This window comes from Drosophila erecta, unplaced genomic scaffold, assembly GCF_003286155.1.
Source record: "Drosophila erecta strain 14021-0224.00,06,07 unplaced genomic scaffold, DereRS2 tig00000021-arrow-pilon, whole genome shotgun sequence".
NCBI classification, from domain to species: domain Eukaryota; kingdom Metazoa; phylum Arthropoda; class Insecta; order Diptera; family Drosophilidae; genus Drosophila; species Drosophila erecta.
The window spans coordinates 7,390,644-7,411,949 of NW_020825198.1; the positions used below are offsets into that span (position 1 = coordinate 7,390,644).

The 21,306-nt window shown below is 45.1% G+C and overlaps 5 protein-coding genes across 5 annotated transcripts; 2 read left to right on the forward strand and 3 right to left on the reverse strand.

Moving 5' to 3' along the window:
* Positions 1–1,957, forward strand: LOC6543703. The gene is made up of 2 exons (XM_026977704.1): positions 1–83; positions 169–1,957. The coding sequence occupies exons 1-2, from the start codon at positions 81–83 to the stop codon at positions 1,840–1,842; spliced, it is 1,677 nt and encodes a 558-aa protein (XP_026833505.1). The 5' UTR covers positions 1–80; the 3' UTR covers positions 1,843–1,957.
* Positions 1,958–3,596: 1,639 nt separating this feature from the next.
* LOC6543704 (probable nucleoporin Nup58) lies at positions 3,597–5,127 on the forward strand. Its single transcript, XM_026976884.1, has 2 exons — positions 3,597–3,657; positions 3,723–5,127. The coding sequence occupies exons 1-2, from the start codon at positions 3,655–3,657 to the stop codon at positions 5,091–5,093; spliced, it is 1,374 nt and encodes a 457-aa protein (XP_026832685.1). The 5' UTR covers positions 3,597–3,654; the 3' UTR covers positions 5,094–5,127.
* Positions 5,128–5,907: 780 nt separating this feature from the next.
* On the reverse strand, positions 5,908–11,478 carry LOC6543705 (extensin-1). Its single transcript, XM_001971876.3, has 4 exons — positions 11,345–11,478; positions 11,166–11,259; positions 8,128–8,190; positions 5,908–8,071 (listed from the first exon to the last, which is right to left on the reverse strand). The coding sequence occupies exons 2-4, from the start codon at positions 11,172–11,174 to the stop codon at positions 6,170–6,172; spliced, it is 1,974 nt and encodes a 657-aa protein (XP_001971912.1). The 5' UTR covers positions 11,175–11,259; positions 11,345–11,478; the 3' UTR covers positions 5,908–6,169.
* Positions 11,479–17,687: 6,209 nt separating this feature from the next.
* LOC6543706 (pupal cuticle protein Edg-91) lies at positions 17,688–18,363 on the reverse strand. The gene is made up of 2 exons (XM_001971877.3): positions 17,986–18,363; positions 17,688–17,818 (listed from the first exon to the last, which is right to left on the reverse strand). The coding sequence occupies exons 1-2, from the start codon at positions 18,236–18,238 to the stop codon at positions 17,751–17,753; spliced, it is 321 nt and encodes a 106-aa protein (XP_001971913.1). The 5' UTR covers positions 18,239–18,363; the 3' UTR covers positions 17,688–17,750.
* A 1,092-nt stretch (positions 18,364–19,455) lies between these two features.
* On the reverse strand, positions 19,456–21,075 carry LOC6543707. Its single transcript, XM_001971878.2, has one exon. The coding sequence runs from the start codon at positions 20,988–20,990 to the stop codon at positions 19,530–19,532; it is 1,461 nt and encodes a 486-aa protein (XP_001971914.1). The 5' UTR covers positions 20,991–21,075; the 3' UTR covers positions 19,456–19,529.
* Positions 21,076–21,306: the final 231 nt, after the last annotated feature.

Genomic DNA, 21,306 nt, shown 5'->3' on the forward strand with positions numbered 1-21,306 from the left:
GTATAAATACCAAAAGGTTCTGCGTATTCCTCATTAGAGTTTCGGTTTTACTGCTGTGAACAAGCCATTCATCGGACAATATGGTACGATTCGACATCTTAGGCATCGCAGCCATCGGAACACCACTAAAGGACTAAACTAAACAAACTTTCCAACTGTTTCTTGCAGAAACTCTTCCTGGTCGCTTTCGCCGTGATCGCAGCAGTGGCTGCCGATGTCAGCCACCTGCCCACCAACGAGTACCTGCCTCCCGTCCAGGAGCAGCAGATCATCGCCGCTCCACAAAACGAGTACCTGGCTCCCGTTGACGCTGCTCCTGAGACCACCTTTGGCGATGATGGCTACCGTTACAAGACCCAAAGGCGCGTGGTGCTCCGTCGTCACCGTCGTGATGTGAACGAGCTGCCCTCCAACGAGTACCTGCCCCCCGTCGCTGCTCCACAAAACGAGTACCTGGCTCCCGCTGACGCTGCTCCTGAGACCATCTTTGGCGATGATGGCTACCGTTACAAGACCCAGCGTCGCCGAGTCCTCCGTCGTCACCGTCGTGATGTCAACGAGCTGCCCTCCAACGAGTACCTGCCCCCTGTCTCGGCTGCCGCTCCTTCCAACGAGTATCTGCCGCCAGTCCAGATTGCTGCCCCAGCTCCCGCTCCAGTTCAGATCTCCGCTCCTGCCCAGCTGAATGCTCCTGAGACCATCTTGGCCGATGATGGCTACCGTTACAAGACCCAAAGGCGTGTGGTGCTCCGTCGTCACCGTCGTGATGTGAGCCACTTGCCTACCAACGAGTACCTGCCGCCTGTCCAGGCTGCCGCTCCTTCCAACGAGTATCTGCCACCAGTCCAGGTTGCTGCCCCAGCTCCCGCTCCAGTTCAGATCGCCGCCCCTATCCAGCTGGCCGCCCCCGCTCCCGTCGTGGTTGAGGCTGAGCCCGCCCATGAGTTGGCCGATGACGGTTACCGTTACAAGACTCATCGTCGCGTTGTCTACCGCCGCCACCGCCGTGACGTCAACGAGCTGTCCAACGAGTACCTGCCCCCCGTCGCTGCTCCACAAAACGAGTACCTGGCTCCCGCTGATGCTGCTCCTGAGACCATCTTTGGCGATGATGGCTACCGTTACAAGACCCAAAGGCGCGTGGTGCTCCGTCGTCACCGTCGTGATGTCAACGAGCTGCCCTCCAACGAGTACCTGCCCCCTGTCTCGGCTGCCGCTCCTTCCAACGAGTATCTGCCGCCAGTCCAGATTGCTGCCCCAGCTCCCGCTCCAGTTCAGATCTCCGCTCCTGCCCAGCTGAATGCTCCTGAGACCATCTTGGCCGATGATGGCTACCGTTACAAGACCCAAAGGCGTGTGGTGCTCCGTCGTCACCGTCGTGATGTGAGCCACTTGCCTACCAACGAGTACCTGCCACCTGTCCAGGCTGCCGCTCCTTCCAACGAGTATCTGCCACCAGTCCAGGTTGCTGCCCCAGCTCCCGCTCCAGTTCAGATCGCCGCTCCAGTGCAGATCGCCGCCCCTGTCCAGCTGGCCGCCCCCGCTCCCGTCGTGGTTGAGGCTGAGCCCGCCCATGAGTTGGCCGATGACGGTTACCGTTACAAGACTCATCGTCGCGTTGTCTACCGCCGCCACCGCCGTGACGTCAACGAGCTGTCCAACGAGTACCTGCCCCCAGTCGTTGCTTCTCAAAACGAGTACTCGGCTCCCATTCAGGCTGGTCCCACCACCGATTTCCTTGCCCCCGTTGGTAACACCGTCGATGTGGCTCCCGCCCATGTCCTGGGTAATGATGGATACCGCTACAAGACCCACAAGCGCGTTGTGTTCCGCCGTCACTAAATCATCCGATAAAGGCTTCACTAGGTGATCGATTTGTGCTTATTTTGGAGTGCAGACCCTACTATTAGAATACCTCCTTTTCATTCAAATACAATAATACGATAACGAATCCATATATTCGAGCGCTTTTTTAATTTTATGATATTGGGTATAACAAAAGGGTAACGAAAAGTAATATTTTTCTATCTAATTATATATAAAAAAAAGAAGGAATATATTCCAATGAATAACAAAAACTTGCGAAGATTTTAAATTTTTGCCTTTCTACTTATGAATAACCTGAATAATGATTCACCAATGTAAAAAAAAATAGGGTAAGTGCTAGAAGATATTCAAAATTTCACTATCTTATTATAGAAATTAGAGCCTAAGGCCTGTTTGCCTTAGAGCAAACTATGTTACATCTGACATATAATCGAAATTTAGATCTAAATATTTCTGCAAAAATGAGAATCTTTTTTTTAAATTTTTTTGCCATTTTTCTGATGTTATGGTGTTGTAGAAATTCAAAAATGTCCCAAGACCGAAGTTCTAAGGTTCATAACTCAACCTATCGTAATCGGATTTTGAAGTGGCATACCTCTAAATACTCCTGGAGCTATTCTCTAAAAATTTGCATTCAAATTTGAAAATTTATTTTTTCTAATTTTTTTTGTCATTTTTAAATTTTCTGGTGTTGTAGAAATTAAAAATTGTCCCAAGGCTGAAGTTCCAAAGTCCATAACTCTACCAATCTTAATCGGATTTTGAAGTGGCATTTTAAAAAAATGTGATATTCTTAAATTTTTTTATTAGTCTTGTAAATTTCTATCGATTTGCCTAAAATCGTTTTACTACGCCTACTCTTCCACCAACAATTTGCCCAAAACTGTCACTATCACGCGTTTGAAAATTTGTTTGAATTCTTTTACACAATGTCTACCGATATTCCAGAACGGGTTGCATTCTATCTTGTTTAAATGTTATTTCCAAATGTATAGTTTTTCATTGATTTTCCAACGATTTGCATATTTATATTGGAAAAGGGCAACACGTTTTTAGCAGAATCTAGTTCGAGGAAGAGAATTAATTACCTCGTTTTATTAATGCTTTTCTTCGACTTTATCTTTATAGAAGGTAATTTTTCCAAAAGTGTATTCAGGTTATTTTGTTCAGGTTTTCTTTCAGGCGGTGACATACAATCATTGTTTCGACATTGAGATCGTGATTTATTTCCGCAACTTTATTGCTTTTTCGGCAGCCATTTCGCATTTTTAACAATTGTTTTTGTCTTTTCTCTGCTCCGCTATCGAACATCTGCTTTTATTACGCGGAGTCATAGAACTCGATTAGTACCAGTTAATTAAGCCACAATATAATTATCGACAATTAAGCAAATTGAGCTGGGGTGGATCGGAATTAGAATCGGAATCGGCACGCGTTTGGCCTGGGAAAAGTTGGCGAGCGCGGATGGGGGAACAATGGAACCTGATCTTGGCCACTAAGAATTAATGAAATATACTAAAAATATTAAGTGGCCGTTTGGCTGCTTTGGAGGTTAGGACGGGGGAGAAAGGGGGACTCCCAAATCGTGGCTCATGATCTCGCTGGAGTTGAGCAGACTGCAAAACCCGTTACAAACCTGCTTGCAAAACTATAATGGATATGTTTTGGCGGTGCCACTAAATACAAATTCATAAATTAAATAATCAAATGCAAATTTACCGTCGCAGGCCGGTGATTAGAATTATATAAATAAGCCACAGAACATGGTCAAAGGCATCACTTCCACTTGTACTCTCCGTTCAACTGGACAGCCGAGCACCCAGCAAAATGGTACTAACCAGGTCCGGTGCTGCTTAAGGATAATCAACTTATATGTCCATTTTGATCCATTTCAGAAATTCTTCTTGTTCTGCGCCTTCATCGCCGCCGTGGCCGCCGATGTCAGCCACCTGCCATCCAGCCAGTACCTGCCACCCAGCAGTGGAGTCGCCTCGGCTCCCGTGGCTTCCTACTCCGCTCCTGCCCAGAGCTACAGCGTAGAGGCCTCGGCTCCAGTTGCCTCCTACTCCGCTCCCGTTGAGTCCAGCTATTCCGTTGCTGCTTCTGCTCCAGCAGTGTCTTATGCTGCTCCAGCTGTGTCCTACGCCGCTCCTGCTGCCACCTACACCGCTGCTGCCTCTGCCCCAGCTGTGTCCTACGCCGCTCCTGCTGCCACCTACACCGCTGCTGCTTCTGCCCCAGCTGTGTCCTACGCCGCTCCAGCTGTGTCCTACGCCGCCCCTGCTGCCACCTACACCGCTGCTGCATCAGCTCCTGCTGTGTCTTATGCTGCTCCAGCTCAGACCTACACCGCTGCCGCTGCCGCCCCAGCTGTGTCCTACTCCGCTCCCGCTGAGTCATACGAGACCGCTGCCTCTGAGCCCGCCCACACCTTCTCGGCCAACGATGGATACCGCTACAAGACCCACAAGCGCGTCGTCCTCCGCCGTCATCGTCGTGGTGAGCCCGCCAACGACTACCTGCCCCCCATCCAGGAAGCCGCTTCTGCCCCAACCAGTGAGTACCTGCCCCCAGCAGCTTCCGCTCCCGCTCCAGTCTTCCAGGCCGCACCTGCTGTCTCCGCTGAGAGCTACGAAACCGCTGCTTCTGCTCCTGCCCACTCCTTCTCCGCCAACGATGGATACCGCTACAAGACCCAGCGTCGCCGAGTCCTCCGCCGTCATCGTCGTGATGTGAGCCACCTGCCCTCCAACGATTACCTGCCCCCAGTAGCCTCTGCCCCAGCTCCAGTGTACTCCGCCCCCGCTCAGAGCTACTCTGCTCCAGCTGCCACCTATTCCGCTGCTGCTTCCGCTCCAGCTGTCTCCTACGCTGCTCCTGCTCAGAGCTACTCTGCTCCCGCTGCCACCTACACCGCTGCTGCTTCCGCTCCAGCTGTCTCCTACGCTGCTCCTGCTCAGAGCTACTCTGCTCCCGCTGCCACCTACACCGCTGCTGCTTCCGCTCCAGCTGTCTCCTACGCTGCTCCTGCTCAGAGCTACTCTGCTCCCGCTGCCACCTACACCGCTGCTGCTTCCGCTCCAGCTGCCTCCTACGCTGCTCCCGCTCAGAGCTACTCTGCTCCCGAGTTCTACACCGGCGCCGCAAGCGCCCCAGCTGAGAGCTACGAGACCGCCGCCTCTGCGCCCGCCCACTCCTTCTCCGCCAGCGATGGATACCGCTACAAGACCCAGCGTCGCCGGGTCCTCCGCCGTCACCGTTACTAGAGGCTCCAGCGAACCGAGAAAACTCCTGAAACTGAGAAAGTCATAAATAATAAAAATATTGAAAAATACTTGAACTGCTTTATTACTTAAACGACTAACAGGAAATCCTATTGACGGGAGCCCCCTTATTTGCCTAACAATAACATTGCGTAATAGAGTAAGAATCTTGGGTCATTAAAGCCAATGAGTCTTAGGCATTAATACCGAGGTGTCGTCAAGCGGAGACTATCCACCTGCTGAAAAAACTAGTTTAGTTCGAGATGCGGAAACTCGATTAATGATCCGAAATGAATTTTTTGTTCAGCAAGTGCATTGTCGTCTGAAGATTCAAGTTGAAAGTCAACGATATGATCATTCGGGGCATACTTGTTATAAATTGTTTATAAATTATATACTTACGGGCTGAAGTTATGGAGCTAGGTCTCTAGCGGCAGTTTTTAGGGTTAAGAAAGCCCTTTAATTATGGTTCCAATTTGTAACACAGTGTTATTCTAAATGCATCAGACTATTACCAAAATCCTCAATGTAAAGCAATAAATCAAAAGTAAGACTACTTATATTTCTTGTAGCAGCTTTGCCGCTTAAATTATTTCAATGTTATCGTCTAACCACGTTTCAAATCTAAGGTCTATGAGTATAATTATTTTTTCGTTGCCCATTTGTATTATACTTTCCGGCTGGCGAGCACAATGATCTGCGATGTCTAAAAGTATGTGAGTAGATCTGATTCAAAGCAATTATCATTGTGGATCAGATGTGCTGTTGCTCTGATATTTGGTACCCTTTGAGCCATTGAAAGAAAACAGCAATAGCCTAACATTCACATTGTCGTTTTTAATTCGGCAGTTTTTCGTAATCTTTAAAACATAAGTTTAAAAAACATATTTTAATGACTAAGTTCGATTGGAGATTCCGCAGGCAAGATCCCCGGTACATCATTAATGATAGGTATTAAATAAAACATTACAGTAGACTACAATTATTCAATTTCGTACGTTCCTAAGAATCACTATGCGCACACAGAGGCAATTGTGTCAATTAATCAGTGATGGGTGGCCGATCGACGGATGAGTTGTTCAAAAGTCGAATGCGATCGCCGGCTTCGGGTAGGAATAGCCCACGGACTTGGGGGCGGGTGGGGGAAATGGAATTACTGGCTTGGGGTAGTCGTAACCCTGCTTCACCTGAGGGGGTGGAAGGTACTTGGGGGTGGGCGGGCTGGTTGGCACAACGGGGGGAATGTACTTTTGCGGGGGATTCGTGGGTGGTGGGAAGGGAATGGCGGGCTTGGGATAGTCGTACCCTTGCTTCACTTGAGGTGGAGGCAGGTACTTGGATGTGGGAGGTGGTGGAGCTGGAGTTGTGGTCACTGGTGGCAAGTACTTCTGTGGTGGGGCAGTGGGTGGTGGGAATGGAATGGCGGGCTTGGGATAGTCGTAACCCTGCTTCACCTGCACCGGGGGCAAGTACTTGACCGTAGGTGGGTTTGTAGGTGGCAGATATTTTGGGACTGGTGGTGAAGTTGGAATCACTGGTGGTGGTAGGTACTTTTGCGGCGGATTAGTGGGTGGTGGGAATGGAACGGCGGGTCTTGGGTAATCGTAGCCCGACTTAGGCTGTGCGGGTGGCAGATACTTGGGCTGCGGTGGGTTTGTTGGCTTCGGAGGTGGCAAGTACTTGGGCTGGGGTGGAGTCGTGCGCACAACAGGTGGCAAGTATTTCTGTGGTGGGTTTGTTGGTGGTGGGAATGGAATGACTGGTTTTGGGTAATCATAGCCCGACTTGGGCTGAGGGGGAGGCAGATACTTGGGCTGCGGTGGGTTTGTTGGCTTCGGAGGTGGCAAGTACTTGGGCTGTGGTGGAGTCGTGGGCACAACAGGTGGCAGGTATTTCTGTGGTGGGTTTGTGGGAGCTGGGAAAGGAACGACGGGTTTGGGGTAATCGTAACCTTGCTTCACTTGTGGTGGAGGAAGGTATTTAGCAGTAGGTGGTGGAGGAGGTGCCTTCGTGGTGGTTACAGGTGGCAAATATTTCTGTGGTGGAGCAGTTGGTGGTGGGAATGGAATAGCTGGCTTGGGATAGTCGTAGCCCTGTTTCACCTGAGGGGGTGGCAGGTATTTGGGTGGTGGAGGTGGTGGTGCTTGCGTTGTGGTCACAGGAGGCAGGTACTTCTGTGGAGGAGCAGTGGGTGGTGGGAATGGAATGACGGGCTTTGGATAGTCATATCCTTGCTTCTTTGGTGGTGGTGGAATGTAGGTAGGTGTAGGTGGTGGAATGTATTTTGGCACAGGAGGACTGGTGGGCACAACGGGAGGCAGGTATTTCTGTGGTGGGTTCGTGGGTGGTGGGAATGGAATTGCTGGCTTAGGATAATCGTATCCCTGCTTGACTTGAGGGGGTGGCAGGTACTTCTTAGTCGGCGGTGGTGGTGGTGGTGGAGCAGGTGTAGTGGTCACCGGAGGAAGATACTTCTGTGGCGGGGCAGTAGGTGGTGGAAATGGAATGGCGGGCTTGGGATAGTCGTATCCCAGTTTCACTTGAGGAGGTGGCGCTTGAGTTGTGGTTACAGGTGGCAAGTACTTTTGTGGTGGAGCAGTTGGCGGCGGGAATGGAACAGCTGGCTTGGGGTAATCGTATCCTTGCTTTGGCTGGGGGAAGGGAACCGATGGTGTAGGATAAGCGTATCCCACGACCGGCGGTGATGTCACCCTTATCTGTGGGGGCTGCGTTGGTGGCGGGAAGGGGACCACTGGCTTGGGATAGGAGTACCCACTGACCAGTTTGGGTTCCTGCGGAATGATCTGCTGTACTGGCGGCGTGTACTTGGGCTGTGCTGGCGGGAAGGAAACGGCTGGCTTTGGGTAGGAGTAGCCACTGGACTCCACAACTTTAGGGAGTGGTGGCGGGAATGGAATGGCCGGCTGCGGATACGAATACCCATCGGTGAAGGCCACCTTCGGTTTTGGATAGTCATAGCCCTGCAAAGGATTCAATTAGTTAGTATGCTTACATTAATGAGATATCATCGGCATACCTGGGCCGCAGTAAAGTAGCTCTGGCTTAGAGCGATCAAAGCCAGGCTAAGCACACGAATCTGCTGCAAAAAAAAAAAGAAAAATGTAAATATAATTTAGTGCCAAAAACAGTAATGATCCTTATATTTATCTTTGACATTTATGTATATTTATATTTAGCCAGAGTGACTGACAATATCTACGTGGGCCTCGACCGTTTATGGTTATTTTCAGTGGCGTCAGAGCATCGAAAATTTCCGCATATAATTAAGGCTCGACAATTTTGCAAACGGCCATTGTCAGCTTTTGACACTATCAATTTTTGGCTAAGAATTCGGCACTACGCTCACAATCCAATTAAGTCACGTTCAACGAAGGCTTTCTAAGCACATTATTAATTAACAAGTCGAAAGCCAAATTAAACGCATTTTCGTGCGCTAATTGCCCATGCGTTGATTGATTATTGGCAAAGGCGGTATAAACCGGGCCTACAGCAAGCCCGCATGTGGTTGCACTTAACAAATAAAAAAAATAGATAAATAAAAACTGGTAGCTGCCGCGGGCAACAGTCAGAGTCAAGGTCGTAGCATCTGCCACATTGCCCATTAGTTTATCGAACCGATCTGGACCGCCTAGAAATGTTCTAAATACCAGGCTTGTGTGAATAACCTCGTGGATAGTCAGACAAAACACTGTCACTTGATGGCAAAGTCACGCCGACCGGTTCGATAAACCCGAGAAGATGCTAAAATTAAATTAGATTTAAGTGCCTCCAATCGCTTGGATTTATGTTAATTCAAAACTAGCAATTCGGCAAGCACTAATTAAGCCGTAGATAACACACTTTGAGAGAGGCAGTGAAAACCTTTATCTGCTTAGCCAAACCATCTTTGGAACCCGGAATTCCATTTCTCAAATTAAAGCACATAAATTTGCCGAAAATAAAACTAAAAATAAACTTAAACGGCTTCTACGAGTGCGCTCAAGCCAGAGTCGTTAAACACGGGCCATTAAAACAAAAACCTTAATTGAATCAAGACAATAGCAGCAAAAAACTCAACAAAAAATCATGTTATATAAAAATGGAACAAAAGTCGCGTCAAACGGAGAGATCATCTCAATCAAATGGAAATAGTTTAAGCCATCCCACGCAATGTTCTTATGGATTTATGATTATGTTTCTTATTTTTTCTTTACCTCTTTGATAAATTGTTATGGAAAAATGCCACTTGTGCGGTACTCAAGCGGCTTGTCAGCTGTCGGGCCTTAAATTCTAGCGGATTTGCCAATCTTCATTCAACTTGTGGCATGAATCGCAGGCACCTCAAGAAACTAGTTCTAACCCCCGTAAACTTGGCTTTCTGTTGCGTTATTAGTTGACAACTCGCGTTGATATGTGTATATCCATTAAAGTCAGAGCCCAATTAAGTTTTGGGTTGAAAAGTAATTTTTTTTATGGCAGTGACGCACACAGGTGTCGCATAACATGAATACTGCTCTCGATGTTTATCTTTGTTAATATTCACTTTAGAATAATGCCATAGATGGTATCCTACGATTTCTGCTAATCCAAAATGAACATGGGTAAGACAAATTAAGATATACATATCCGTTTTCCTGTTGACCTTAATTGAAAGTTTCACCATACCAATCTACAAGCTCGTAATTAAAGCACCCATTACAAAATACCTGTCCGAATGTGCGGCGTCATCTCGAGTGGCATAATTCTGTGTGGCTTGAATAGATGAAGTTTTGAAGAGTGTGTAAAGTGGGTGAGGTCTACTACTCGAGGTGCGCCCGCCGCTGGAACTTTTTTAACACAGAATCTGAATCTCGATGATGTCGAGTCATTTTCCTAGGCCCTGAATTCAAACAAACAGAGAAAAACACCTAAAACTTTGACAATTCCGGCGACAAATGCCGCGAAACGGGGGGCGTTAATTGTCACAATTGAAGCGTGTGAAATCACATCATAAAACCAAAGCCAGCACATCTATTTATATGTGGTGTGACGACCTTGGGAAAATCATTTTGGCGCTCGGTGTTAATTGCTGTTGCTCAACACTGGTTCTGGGCACCCATTGACTCATTTAAACCTATTCAGCAGCCAGGGCTTATTGCCAAATCTCGTGGCCCGCTTAGCCGCTCTTGAAATGGCCAAGAACACGAGCAAGCGTGAAGAGCAACTCAGCGCAGGGCGGATTGGAACGGTCGGTTATGAGCACTTCCGGTCGCAACTCCGGAGTCGCCCTCGAGTGAGTCAGTCATTGGCAGCGGACTCGGTTTCGGAGCCGGTGGAATCACCCAATGCAGTTACCATTGCCGCAGGTCAGCACAGAAAGAAATTTTCAGTTGTCTTGTGAAATTCATGAATTAAATTCTGGAGTACGGGAAAAATGAATTTGGTTATAAATATAATAAATATTAAATAGATGGTGGGAAATGGCTATAAAATAACACATCTTGTCAGACAATTAATTGATCTGAATTCTAATGACCTTTTTTTTAATGAAAGGAAAAAGAGTATATATATCTGAATAATTCTTATTGAATTTTGAAAAGAATAAAAGAAAGGTATGTATTGCATTGATCCTTTCTCTATGTGTATGTCGCCGTCTTCGCATCTGACTGATGACTGCTGCCAGCTGTTTTCTGTTATTTTATTTGTACTTGTACCGATTTTCTTCAATTGTAGCGCCATTTATGCAAATTTACCATGCGACTCCTCCACTCGGAGCGCGGAGTCGTATCTGTTTCTGTTTTTGTTTTTGTTTCTGTAAGTTTGTTTGTTTTTCGTCGCTGTCGCTTTTTAGAAACTCTTTGGCGTTGGGCAATTTTGTTTGACAGACAACTCATGGGATGCCAGCAGGCCAACTGCCGAGTTGCAGGCTGCAGATCTGCAGCAAACTGCCGAGTGCAGCATGCAACTGCACCTCAAAAAAGTGTGAATATTTCTGGGATCCATTGCCGATTCTAGCCGCCACAATGTTACGATTATGGCCTGATTGTTCGCACATTTCGGTGCACTCGTTTCGCACTGCAACACCAGCACACTCACCATCTTCATTCTCGAGTCGTGATGCAACAACGCGTTTTGCGATTCAATAGCAGATCAGATCGGTTCAGATTAACAGCACCACTTGCGTCAGCACCTAAAATATATTTACGAACACCACTTATTTACATCCAAAAAGTTCTATATAGAAGTCACTCTGTTTATGGCAAACAGCTACCCACTTGTAAAGATCGCAAAATCGCCGCGGAAAAGGCGGCACAGAAAACGCTACCAAATCGCCAATAAAACGCGCGCGTTTCGCTAGCGGCCGAGTGCGCGAGACGAAGCGATCTCGAGCAAATTTGAAGTTCAAATAACAAAAACTGCGCCGACGCCCGGCGTATTTATAAGACTCTGCTGCCGAAGACGCCCGATCGAATCGCTCGGCAGTCGCCACGCATGCGCAGTGCAGCCATATCGTACCGCCGCGCCGATTGAATCCAGGTGGGACGGGTCTGTGGACAGAAGAATGCCACCTGTGGTGTATTCCGTGCGTGCCCACAATTAGGCCTCATTCGGGGTGCTAATCTATTTCATAGTTCCTCCTCCGGGCTTAAATGTGCTTTGCTGTGGCTTTACAAACTGCACAAGTAGTCACGAAAATTGGCCTACAAATTGCCATCACTGTGCGCCCAAAACAGCAATGGAACGACCTTGAGTATGAGAAGTGCCTCGGCGCAGAGAAAATTTAAATTGAATAAAATGAAAAAAACGGAAATAAATGTTTGTGAAAAAAGTAATATAGGTCATGAAATATAAAACTAAAGAAGTTGGAAGATTTGACAACTTTGAATACTTTTCTGAACCTTGACTCATTTGTTATAAAATCATATCAAGAAAGGTAACTTATCCAAAACTACAAACTGCCGTTTATTCTAACCCTATTTATCCGGACATTTTGCAAAGCCAAAAGCTTAGGTCCAATTAAAATGATAGTTGCTTACTCATAAATATCGAGTTTACATATTTAACAACACTGATCTTAATAGATCTCAACAAAAATCTTTTCATGACTTCCGAAACTCGTACGCAAGCGTGCCATAATATTGAATACCATTTTGCCTTGCAGTTTTGCTACCGTTTGAAGTGAGTTGAGATGCGATGACCTTGATTGATTTTATATCGATCGCAGTGCAAAAAGAACACCCAAAATCTAAATTTGAAGCTGTTTTGATTTGCTTTTATTTGGGCTGTTGAATGACCTTAGATGGCAGTTGGCTTGAATGACGGGAAAAAGAACTCCAGCCGAGTGGAAGTAGAAGTGGAGCTGGCCAAAAGTGTGAAAAGCGATCAGATAGCTTCGGTTCATTTTCATCAATCAAGCGGAACTGCACCCTTTTCCTGTCAAGGAGGGGGAGATGAGGGGGCAAAACCTTGTTCATGCCGCATTTAATGGCTTATTAATGTTGATTTTCGTACTAATCCTTTGCCTGACAAATTAGACAATCGATCAAGCAACGGTCTCCATTGTTGATTCCATTAAATTAAGCTCTAATCATCAAAAAAACGAAGAAGAAGAAGAAAAAACCCTGCAAGCGAAACAAAGGTACAAAAAGATGCTGGTCTATGTTCACGGCTCGTCGAACAAATAGAAATTCAATTATTAATAATCATAATCATAAATCGAACGAAAAACCGGAAGATACCCGTACAAGATACTTTGTGTTGTACAGCAAGCATTTGATTCGACTCAAGTATTTCAACTTTCAAAACTATGAAACATAACGAAATGCCATTAACAACTTGAACTGAAATCGTTTATTGCCAGCCGATTATTTAAAAACCAGAGAGCTAGATCAGAGATGACCACAGATGAGTCGCATTTCAGCCGGCGTTCTATTTGCGTGGCTAACTGGAAATTCTATTCGCCTAAGCGGCTTAGCACTAAAACTAAAAGCTTTTAACAACTACTTAGCATCCCCGCAAATGCGAAGCAAATCACTCAGGAATTTTAAGCTATAAGCAAGCATTCTGATTCTCTACAATTTGGAAGTAAAATAATGAATTAAAATTAACTGGGATTAACACTGCAACTAAGATGTGGCTAGAACCTGATTAAAATTCAGTGTATCCAGTCTATAAATAATATAAGCCACCTGAAGTTTTTATGCATTTCGCTGGGACAATTTCGCCCGTGGCATACAAATGATTCGCCAGCAGCGTCAACCGCAAGGTAAACGCTCATAAAACCAACAACCAACAATAATAATCAGCAGGTGATTCAGCACCAATGGTTTTCACCAAAAACAAATCCGCCAACAGTTCATTAAACCTCGGGGCCCTTTACCTCATGTTCAAATCGAACTGATACGAAATATTCACAAATAAATAATCAAATATGACAAATGAAAGTAAAACTCGAGAAGGCGCAGTCTGTCATACCCTTTTAATTTAGATGATGGGGTTGGCTATTAATAAACACCAGAAGGTAAATGACTCAAACACGAGCTAATTAAATTTAAGCTAGATTTATTTAAATGTTCAGAAAATGTGTGTTATAAAGTACATGACGTTTAGTACTTGTATAAATCGAACTGCTACAAATGTTTTGCAAATAAATTTGCAATAATCAGTGACTAATTCAAGCTAAGCTTCAACAGACACTGCTTCCAATACCCTTTAAAATGTATTTGAAAAATTTTATAATTTAAAAATGCAAAAAAGCGTTGAGGTTAGCTATTTAGTGTCCTTTGAATATTCACCAGTTTTACTTTAAGACATTAAATACAAAATTAGATTCCATCGCAATTTTTAAGAAATTGTTTAGAAGAATTTAAAGTTTGAGCACAAAATCCTTGTAACAGCTTACATACCCCACCCGTTGAGTTAACCACCCACAAAGGACCATTCATCAATATCTAATTACGCGAGTGACAATGGAGCCAATCGATGTAATGAATTTAAGTGACAAATTTATAACAACTTTCGGAGCGATTAGCTAAAAGTGGGGGGCAGGTGGAGAGGCGCAGGCACTGTGAGATGGATGGGGCGTCGGTTCGTTTTCATTAAGCACATTTTTTTCGGTCATAAAGCCAACGTCGGTGAGCAACCGAAGTGAAACCGGCGACCATAACAAGTTCAGCTTAATTGCAACCTACACACCGAGAGATCGGGGCAGCAGCGAACATCTGAACAGATTTTTTGCACTCTCGTCTCAAGGTCGCCGCGGCATCCGACGGCTGAGAACCAGAATACCCGCTTAATGGCCAGCACATGAAGCGGAATCCCAAGCTGATCCTGTTACAAAAGAGGAAGTGACTGGAGAACGGGTTCTGGTGTATTTGATCGAACCAGAATGTGACCTTAGTGGCACAGGATTTCGCCTTTCTAAAACGCTTCGTCGCTTCTTGGACAAACTTGGTCATAATTCATGGCTAGAACCGAGAGATGAGAACTTCCTGTCAGCACTTGTGTGCTAACTTGGCTAATGGAAGCTTTTGATTTAGTTTTTGGGCAGAGCGTCGTTTCCGTCGCGGAGACTAGTAGACTAGTTCCCAGTACTAAGCACTTTGATTAAAGCCTAAAATGGCTTAGCAAATCGAAGCGAAACAATTGCCATACATATTTATGGCTCAGCAGGCGTTCATAAATCACTTTCAGCCATTGAACGCACCCACAACGAATAAATACTTGGTTGGGAGTTGCTTGTATCTCGGAATTTTGTGTTTTATTTTTTTGGTAAGACAAGACAAGCGTTCTTTGGCGCAAATGTTGCGGAAGTTAACAGCTAATTAAAGAGCTTGACTTGAAATAAAATAACGAGCAGTCTCCAAAGCCTAGAAGTTCTGTTTATTCGGTCTGGTTTCTGGTCTGTTGCATTTGGAGCGGACTTGTCGGTGGGTCGCTTTGCCACAACTGATCGCCCTTGCCTCTTGCCAAGTCGAGCATGCCACACACATTAAGGTAAACCCTGCTGTGCTCTATTCACCTACGCGAGATCAGATTGGGCAAGGTCAAAGTCGAAAGACTTTAATACCTTTGGTATGCAAAATGCTTAGCATTACAATCCGACCAACTCGCCTCGACTCTTAACCACAAAAGCCACGCCAGCAACTGCGGCAGAAACCATAAGAAAGCGAGGGGAAAAACAAGTTTTGCAGCAAGTTCAATGGCCAATTTTGAGGGCCAAATCCAGGATGCCAGTGCAGGAAAAATTCCAAGCCTGATATTAAGGAAAGAGCTGTTTAATTTTACTTTTAAACAGATGTGGAATGCAAGAATTTACTCAAATAAAATTAATATTTAACTCTTAACATTTTCTTAAATACAAATAACATTTTCCAGTGTATAATTTTAAAGCGGTTCAAGTGCGTTTAAGCCGCAGCGTCCTTGGTGGCAAGGAAGAATCGAGTACTGGCCCGGGACTGCCACAACATTGCGGATGGGGATTGTTGTTCGACCTGAAATAATACGTGCTTGATATGTTAATTCCACGAAAGACGAAAGACTTAAGACACGAACCTGTCGCAGCAGGAACTTCTCAAAATGACTGCTGCTGCTGCTGCCTCTGAATCCAGATTGCGACACCTCTAAGCCGACTTGCTGACGGGTACGAGGAATTAATGCCATCGGCATATAGATTGATAATTTACTGTACTGAAATTATTATCGCATCAAGTGCGGACTGCGCTTTGAATGCAGTCGCCACCATTCCGCTAATGATGATCGCCTTAGCATCTAATTGAGATATAAAGCGACCCACGCATGAATAAACAAGCAGGTACTCGGATACAAATCAAATTATTAGTTGGTTTTTTTTGTAATCAAAAAATACGGACAATATACAGTGGCTCAAAAGTAATTGCAAAATGTAATTTTCATAATTTTTTTAGTTTTTTTTTAATCAGCTCGAAAATAATTTATTAAAATACCTAAAAGTTTTATTATTGTTTTTATCATATTACAAATTTCTTTAGTTTAAGTTATTTTTATTTCAAACCAATATGCTCTACTTCTCTCAATTCCTGCACTTGAACTCGAGTGTGCGATGCCCAAATTAAATACCACGCAAGATACAATAACTCAGCATAAAAAACCACAAAGAAGTTCGTTTATATAATTCCAGTGGTTTTTTCCTATAACAATGGGTGAACATTTTTCAATGATTTTGAATATATACTTTTCAATTAATGAAAGTAATAAATAGAAGAAAAACGTCAACGAAACGCAAACAGCTTTGGGTAAAATTAACTAAAACAAACAAACAATTAGCCACATCATCAGTCTGATCTTTCGAAATGATCTAGGGATACCCATTGGCGAAATCCGGTAACTGTGAGAAAGTGCAATGAATGTCGGTGCTACAGTCAGCTGACTGAATTTATTGAGCCACAAAGAGCAGAAGCTAAACAGACAAAAGTCTTCCTCGCTCTAATTAAAACGAGTTTTCTTGTATTCATTTTGGCAAATTTTTTTAAGTGAGTCATTCCAAGATGATGAATAAATAATAATCATATCTAAGCGATATTTTGAGCTAAGTCACGCTTCAGATCAACAATGAAATGCTAAACGATCATTTAATATCCAATTTAACGCTTTTATTGTCTACAGATATATCTGGCCATCGGAACGTGATATAAATCAAAGAAAATCGATGAAACGTTCTTGATTTTGACGTTTGTAAGCCACGAGGAAAAGTGTCAATGCAGTGGTCAATTAAAGTTTCTTTTCTCGGTTACCCATTGACCTTAGATTAAGTGACCAAAATTTATGCTAAAGTTCCTCTGTGAAATCAAACGGTTATTGTCGCACCATCGCCGCCGTCTGCCGGCCGTTAATCTCAGATGTCCATTGTCCGTCACTTCCGTGACCTTTCGGACTTGATGTCTGACTTCCAATATCCGATTGTTGCCTGTCAAAATCCGATCAAGACAAATAGTCTTGGGCAGCACCGCTCAGTGCGGTTGTGTTGAGAATCTGAGACACTTGGCGTACACAATGCTCGCTCGTCTTAAGCGATTCCACGATTTCAATCATAAATTACGCATACGCCGAGTGGCACAACAGGAGTCAAATAACCGAAGCAGAGTTGTACTTTTCTGCCGTTTATTGCCAAACATTTACGGCCAACGTCCGCTTAAGTTCTTGCCAATTTGTACAATTAATTTGCTTCTGAAATAAAACCCCTATTAATTAGATTAGGCCAGCGATATGGAGTCAATGTTTGTTTGGCTTCATTTGAATTTCAAATTAGCTGGGTGCTTCATGAGTTTTTTACGATGGAATAAAATAACGAGCTAAAAGTAAAATTAAGACAATCAACAGTAGCCATCAAGCACGCAGGCATTAATTTATACAAAGTATAACATTTATTTATATAATATTTAGTTGGTTGTACTCTTTTTTGTGATTTTCTGCTTTATTGAAGCAATTATCCTTGCACAAGGGGCAGTGCAGTTAATCTGTTCGCTGTCCGGTCAAGAACGCATCGTCTGGCTATTGAGGCTAGTGCTGGCTATTGACGCTATCTTTGTTGGACTCTACAAGTATTACTAAGTATACTATTTGTTCTAGTGCTGGTAGATGTCTGGTGCTGATTGAATTCTACTGAGGCTGTTAAAGTATATCTGGACGGATTAAGAATCCTTCCTAGAAGTAGTGTCCATAGTGTCCATGGTGATGATGCAGTCCATAGTAACCTCCATAGTAGGGATAACCTGCGAGTAAGTAAGTTCACACATCATACACAGCTGGTCTTCATCAACAATTTAAGATACGAAGTTTAAAGCAATTATTTTAAGCCATATCACTCATTTTCCGATTACTTTTTTCTTTAGTGTCTCTTTAAAGAAAGTAGTTTCGTCTTTTCGTCTTCTATTCTTACCAATGCCGTAGTAACTGCCGCTGTAATGTGGCCAATATCCGCCGTAGTAGCCACCCAAGTAGGGCGATGAGTAGTATCCGTATCCAAAGGATGCAGCCCCCTCCAGATCCTTCTCCTCAGCCTCTACATTCGCCTCCTGATCGCCGCCCTCCTCCCGACCCTCCTGTGGGCGTGGCAGGGCCTCAGATCCGGTAAAGAACGTGGCCAACAGGAAGAAGGCGAGCAGCAGGCAAACGATTCTGGCTTGGAACATCTTGGTGAGTATTTCGGCGGATTTCCTTTGGGCTTACAACGACGGATTGGGAATGGAAATGGAAATGCCACTCGAGGCTTACAAAAACTGACTGACTGACGCTGAAAACGTGCAGTGGGCTTTTATAATGGCCAAATAGCGATTCTTGCAACGCCGCATTGCCATCAATGCGCAGCGACAAAACAATTGTCTAAGCGAAAAACGGTTCCCCCTTCAATTTGAGCGACTCCAGCTGCGTGTGCTTCTAACAATTCAAAGAAAACCCCTCCAAAACATCAATGAATTCGCCAAGAGAGGGGTTGGTGGGAGGCTTCTATTTCTTGCATGACCGACTACTAATTACAATGCTTTGGGGCAACCAATGTTTGTTTGCCTGTTTTTCTCTTGCCACCCACCGCCCACTCCACCAGCCACTCAGCCGACTGGCTGCGATCAGTGGGGTCAATGTCGCAATGGGCAGTGCCCCGCTTCTTTTCTTTAAAGGCCAGGAATTCATTTGCTTACATAATGTATACCGATTTCTCTACTCTTCGCTATCGATCCACTCTAATTTATCTCTCTTCCCGCCAACACACCACATAATAACCATAAAAACTCAACACACGCTCTATAAATTAAATAATTCTTAGTCAAAGTGGCCTGACAACATTCTAATCCCATAAAAAAAAATACGACGCCCAAAAACGTCATACTAGGTTTGGTAGCCAAAAAGAACTATTGTGGAATTGAAAATGTTCCAAGAATAGAGATGGGATCCCCATAAAACTGCGTAGATCAGAACCCAAAACGTGTATTATCTGAGTGAGAGATCCGACAGATCTACATATTTCCCGTGTAAGAGAGGTCAGGTTGATTTTCTTCCGCTTCATCTGAGCCACTCAATTTCCATGTACCAGTTAATTGCCGAAAATCTTCTCACAACTTTGCATGTCTGGCGGGGTCAGGGCTTGGGACAATGCGTTTCGCACGTTTGGCAGCTTGGATTCAAGCTCGGGGCTAATTGCCAGTTTGGGCTTATCTAAATTGCCGCATTAGCCAAGAACTTGTGACTTGAGGGTTGGGAGTTGTTGTAATTAGCCGAGCTAAATGCTTGGTTGGCCACCAAGAATCCGCCAGAGATGTAGCATTGAAGGAGTTAAGGTGAAGAGTTGCAGGGCTAATAAGGTAATTATTTGTTAAGAACATAATAATTTGAAAAGTAAATGCCCATGTCTATCTCCGTTGCAGTAATAATACTTTATTCTTTGTAAATAAATAGGTAACAACTAGCTTAAAACTCCAGGAGCAGGAACTACTCCAAGTCCAATGTAGATACACTCTGATTTTGACTGGGCATGTCGGGGAAACGATGAAAGAGGGACGACGAGGGTTTGGTTTGACTATCCAGCCGGGTCTCAAAGATGCCTCCCTCTGAGTTTATCAAGTACCAACTGGGCGTGGGCGTGGCTCGCTGCAGTTCCTCCTTATTTAAGCCACTAATGGGAGCGACAGTGGGCAGCTTTTTGGCCAAATCATCCAGCTGCTTGAGATAAACGTCCAAGGCGCGATAGTCCGTGTTGTTGGCCACCTCGCCAGGTGCAATAAACTTTGGTGCCGCCAACTGATCGTGCTCCTGCCACAAGTTGCGTATATTTGTCATTACATCCGCGTAGAGTATGGAGTCATCGCTGCGGCCCCAGTGGCTGTTGCGGTTGTTATTTGGTGATTGGGATTTGGATTTGCGTGAATTCACCAGGCGACTGGCCAGCGGAGTAGCGGAAGCTTCCGCAAGTGAATTGGCACTTGAAAACACCGATTTGCCAGTGGTTGTTGTTGCCGTTGTCGCCTTGGTTGTTGGTGCTGTTATGGTTGTTGCCTCTTTATTCCGGAAGTTGCGACGCCTCTCCTTTAATTTTTCCCGCTCTGCTGACTTGGCTTGCTGTTTGAATAGTCTTTCGCGACGTCGCCGATTGTCGCAAGTGGCTGCATTGCTGCAAATTGGTGACCTCTTCACCTCATTGGTGACCCCTTCGTCGGGTAGAAATTGTGTGGCATTTTTGAGTAGATCCCCAATGTGGGCCACTAACTTCAGGCCTTTTTGTACATCATAGGGCTCCTTCGGTTTTGCAGCCACATCCCTTTTGTTTCTTTTACTTCGCTTCAGCTCCTGATTGCGACTGAACACTGCTTTTAGCCTTTGCTGCTGGCCACGTTGGTAGAGCTGCTGTTCCAGGGCCTTTTGGGCTATTAACGTGTGACTTTGTCGCTGTATGTATCGTTGTCTAACCAGGGGAAACTTTGCCTTTTGTCTTTGCCGCTGCAATAGACGCTCTGTTTTCCGCACAGAAGCCAGGATTTCCATGGGTATTTGTAGCTGATTAGGACCATTTTGAATCTGGGTTTCCTGAGTGAGGAGGTCTCCTTGGGGCATGATTTTCACCCTATTGGTGGCCAATTTCCGCGGTTGCTCCCAAACAACAGGTGGATTGTGAGGTTGCCGTAGACGCAGACGCTTCAGCTGCTGAAAGTGCTGAGGAGGCTCAATAATCCTGATCACATCCCCTGCATCATCATCGACGTAACCAGGACGTATGTCCTGCAAATGCGGTGGAACCCTGTTTTCCGGTTTCTTGGGCTCGGGCTTCGATACTCTATAAACAGGAGGACTTTGAGTGCTACTGGAAACTCCTTCCTTGCTCCCACTATCCACTTTTATCGACTGACTTAGGTGTAAACAGAAGAGGAGCAAAAAGTATATCCTTAGCACAGCCATTGCACTTTTACTCTCACTATCCCAAGGTCGGGGGAAATGCAACTTTTCACTTTCGCGTTCGACGGCCAACCGACAACTGTGCAGTAAGTGTGCTATCATTGTGCCTTTATAAAATTTTCTCGCCGTTTTTCCAATTTTCCAGTTTGATCTCCGCGCCACGAGCCTTTCTTTCTTTCTTTCATGACGAGATAGATGTCTTTGAAGTCGTCATCGTCGTCGTCATCGGCCGTTTGTTAGCTTCGGCCGCAAATGAAAGCGAATCTGGCCAGCCGAAGTGACGTTGCAAGTAGTTGCCAGTTGCCAGTTGCCAGATGCA

Bases quoted from the DNA above. Each gene is read 5' to 3' on its own strand.
- LOC6543707 (XM_001971878.2), bottom strand. From the start codon at position 20,990: ATGGCTGTGCTAAGGATATACTTTTTGCTCCTCTTCTGTTTACACCTA.
- LOC6543705 (XM_001971876.3), bottom strand. The intron at 8,072-8,127 runs GTATGCCGATGA...AATCCTTTGCAG, and splicing joins GCTACTTTACTGCGGCCCAG to GGCTATGACTATCCAAAACC.
- LOC6543706 (XM_001971877.3), bottom strand. From the start codon at position 18,238: ATGTTCCAAGCCAGAATCGTTTGCCTGCTGCTCGCCTTCTTCCTGTTG. The intron at 17,819-17,985 runs GTAAGAATAGAA...ACTTACTCGCAG, and splicing joins CGGCAGTTACTACGGCATTG to GTTATCCCTACTATGGAGGT.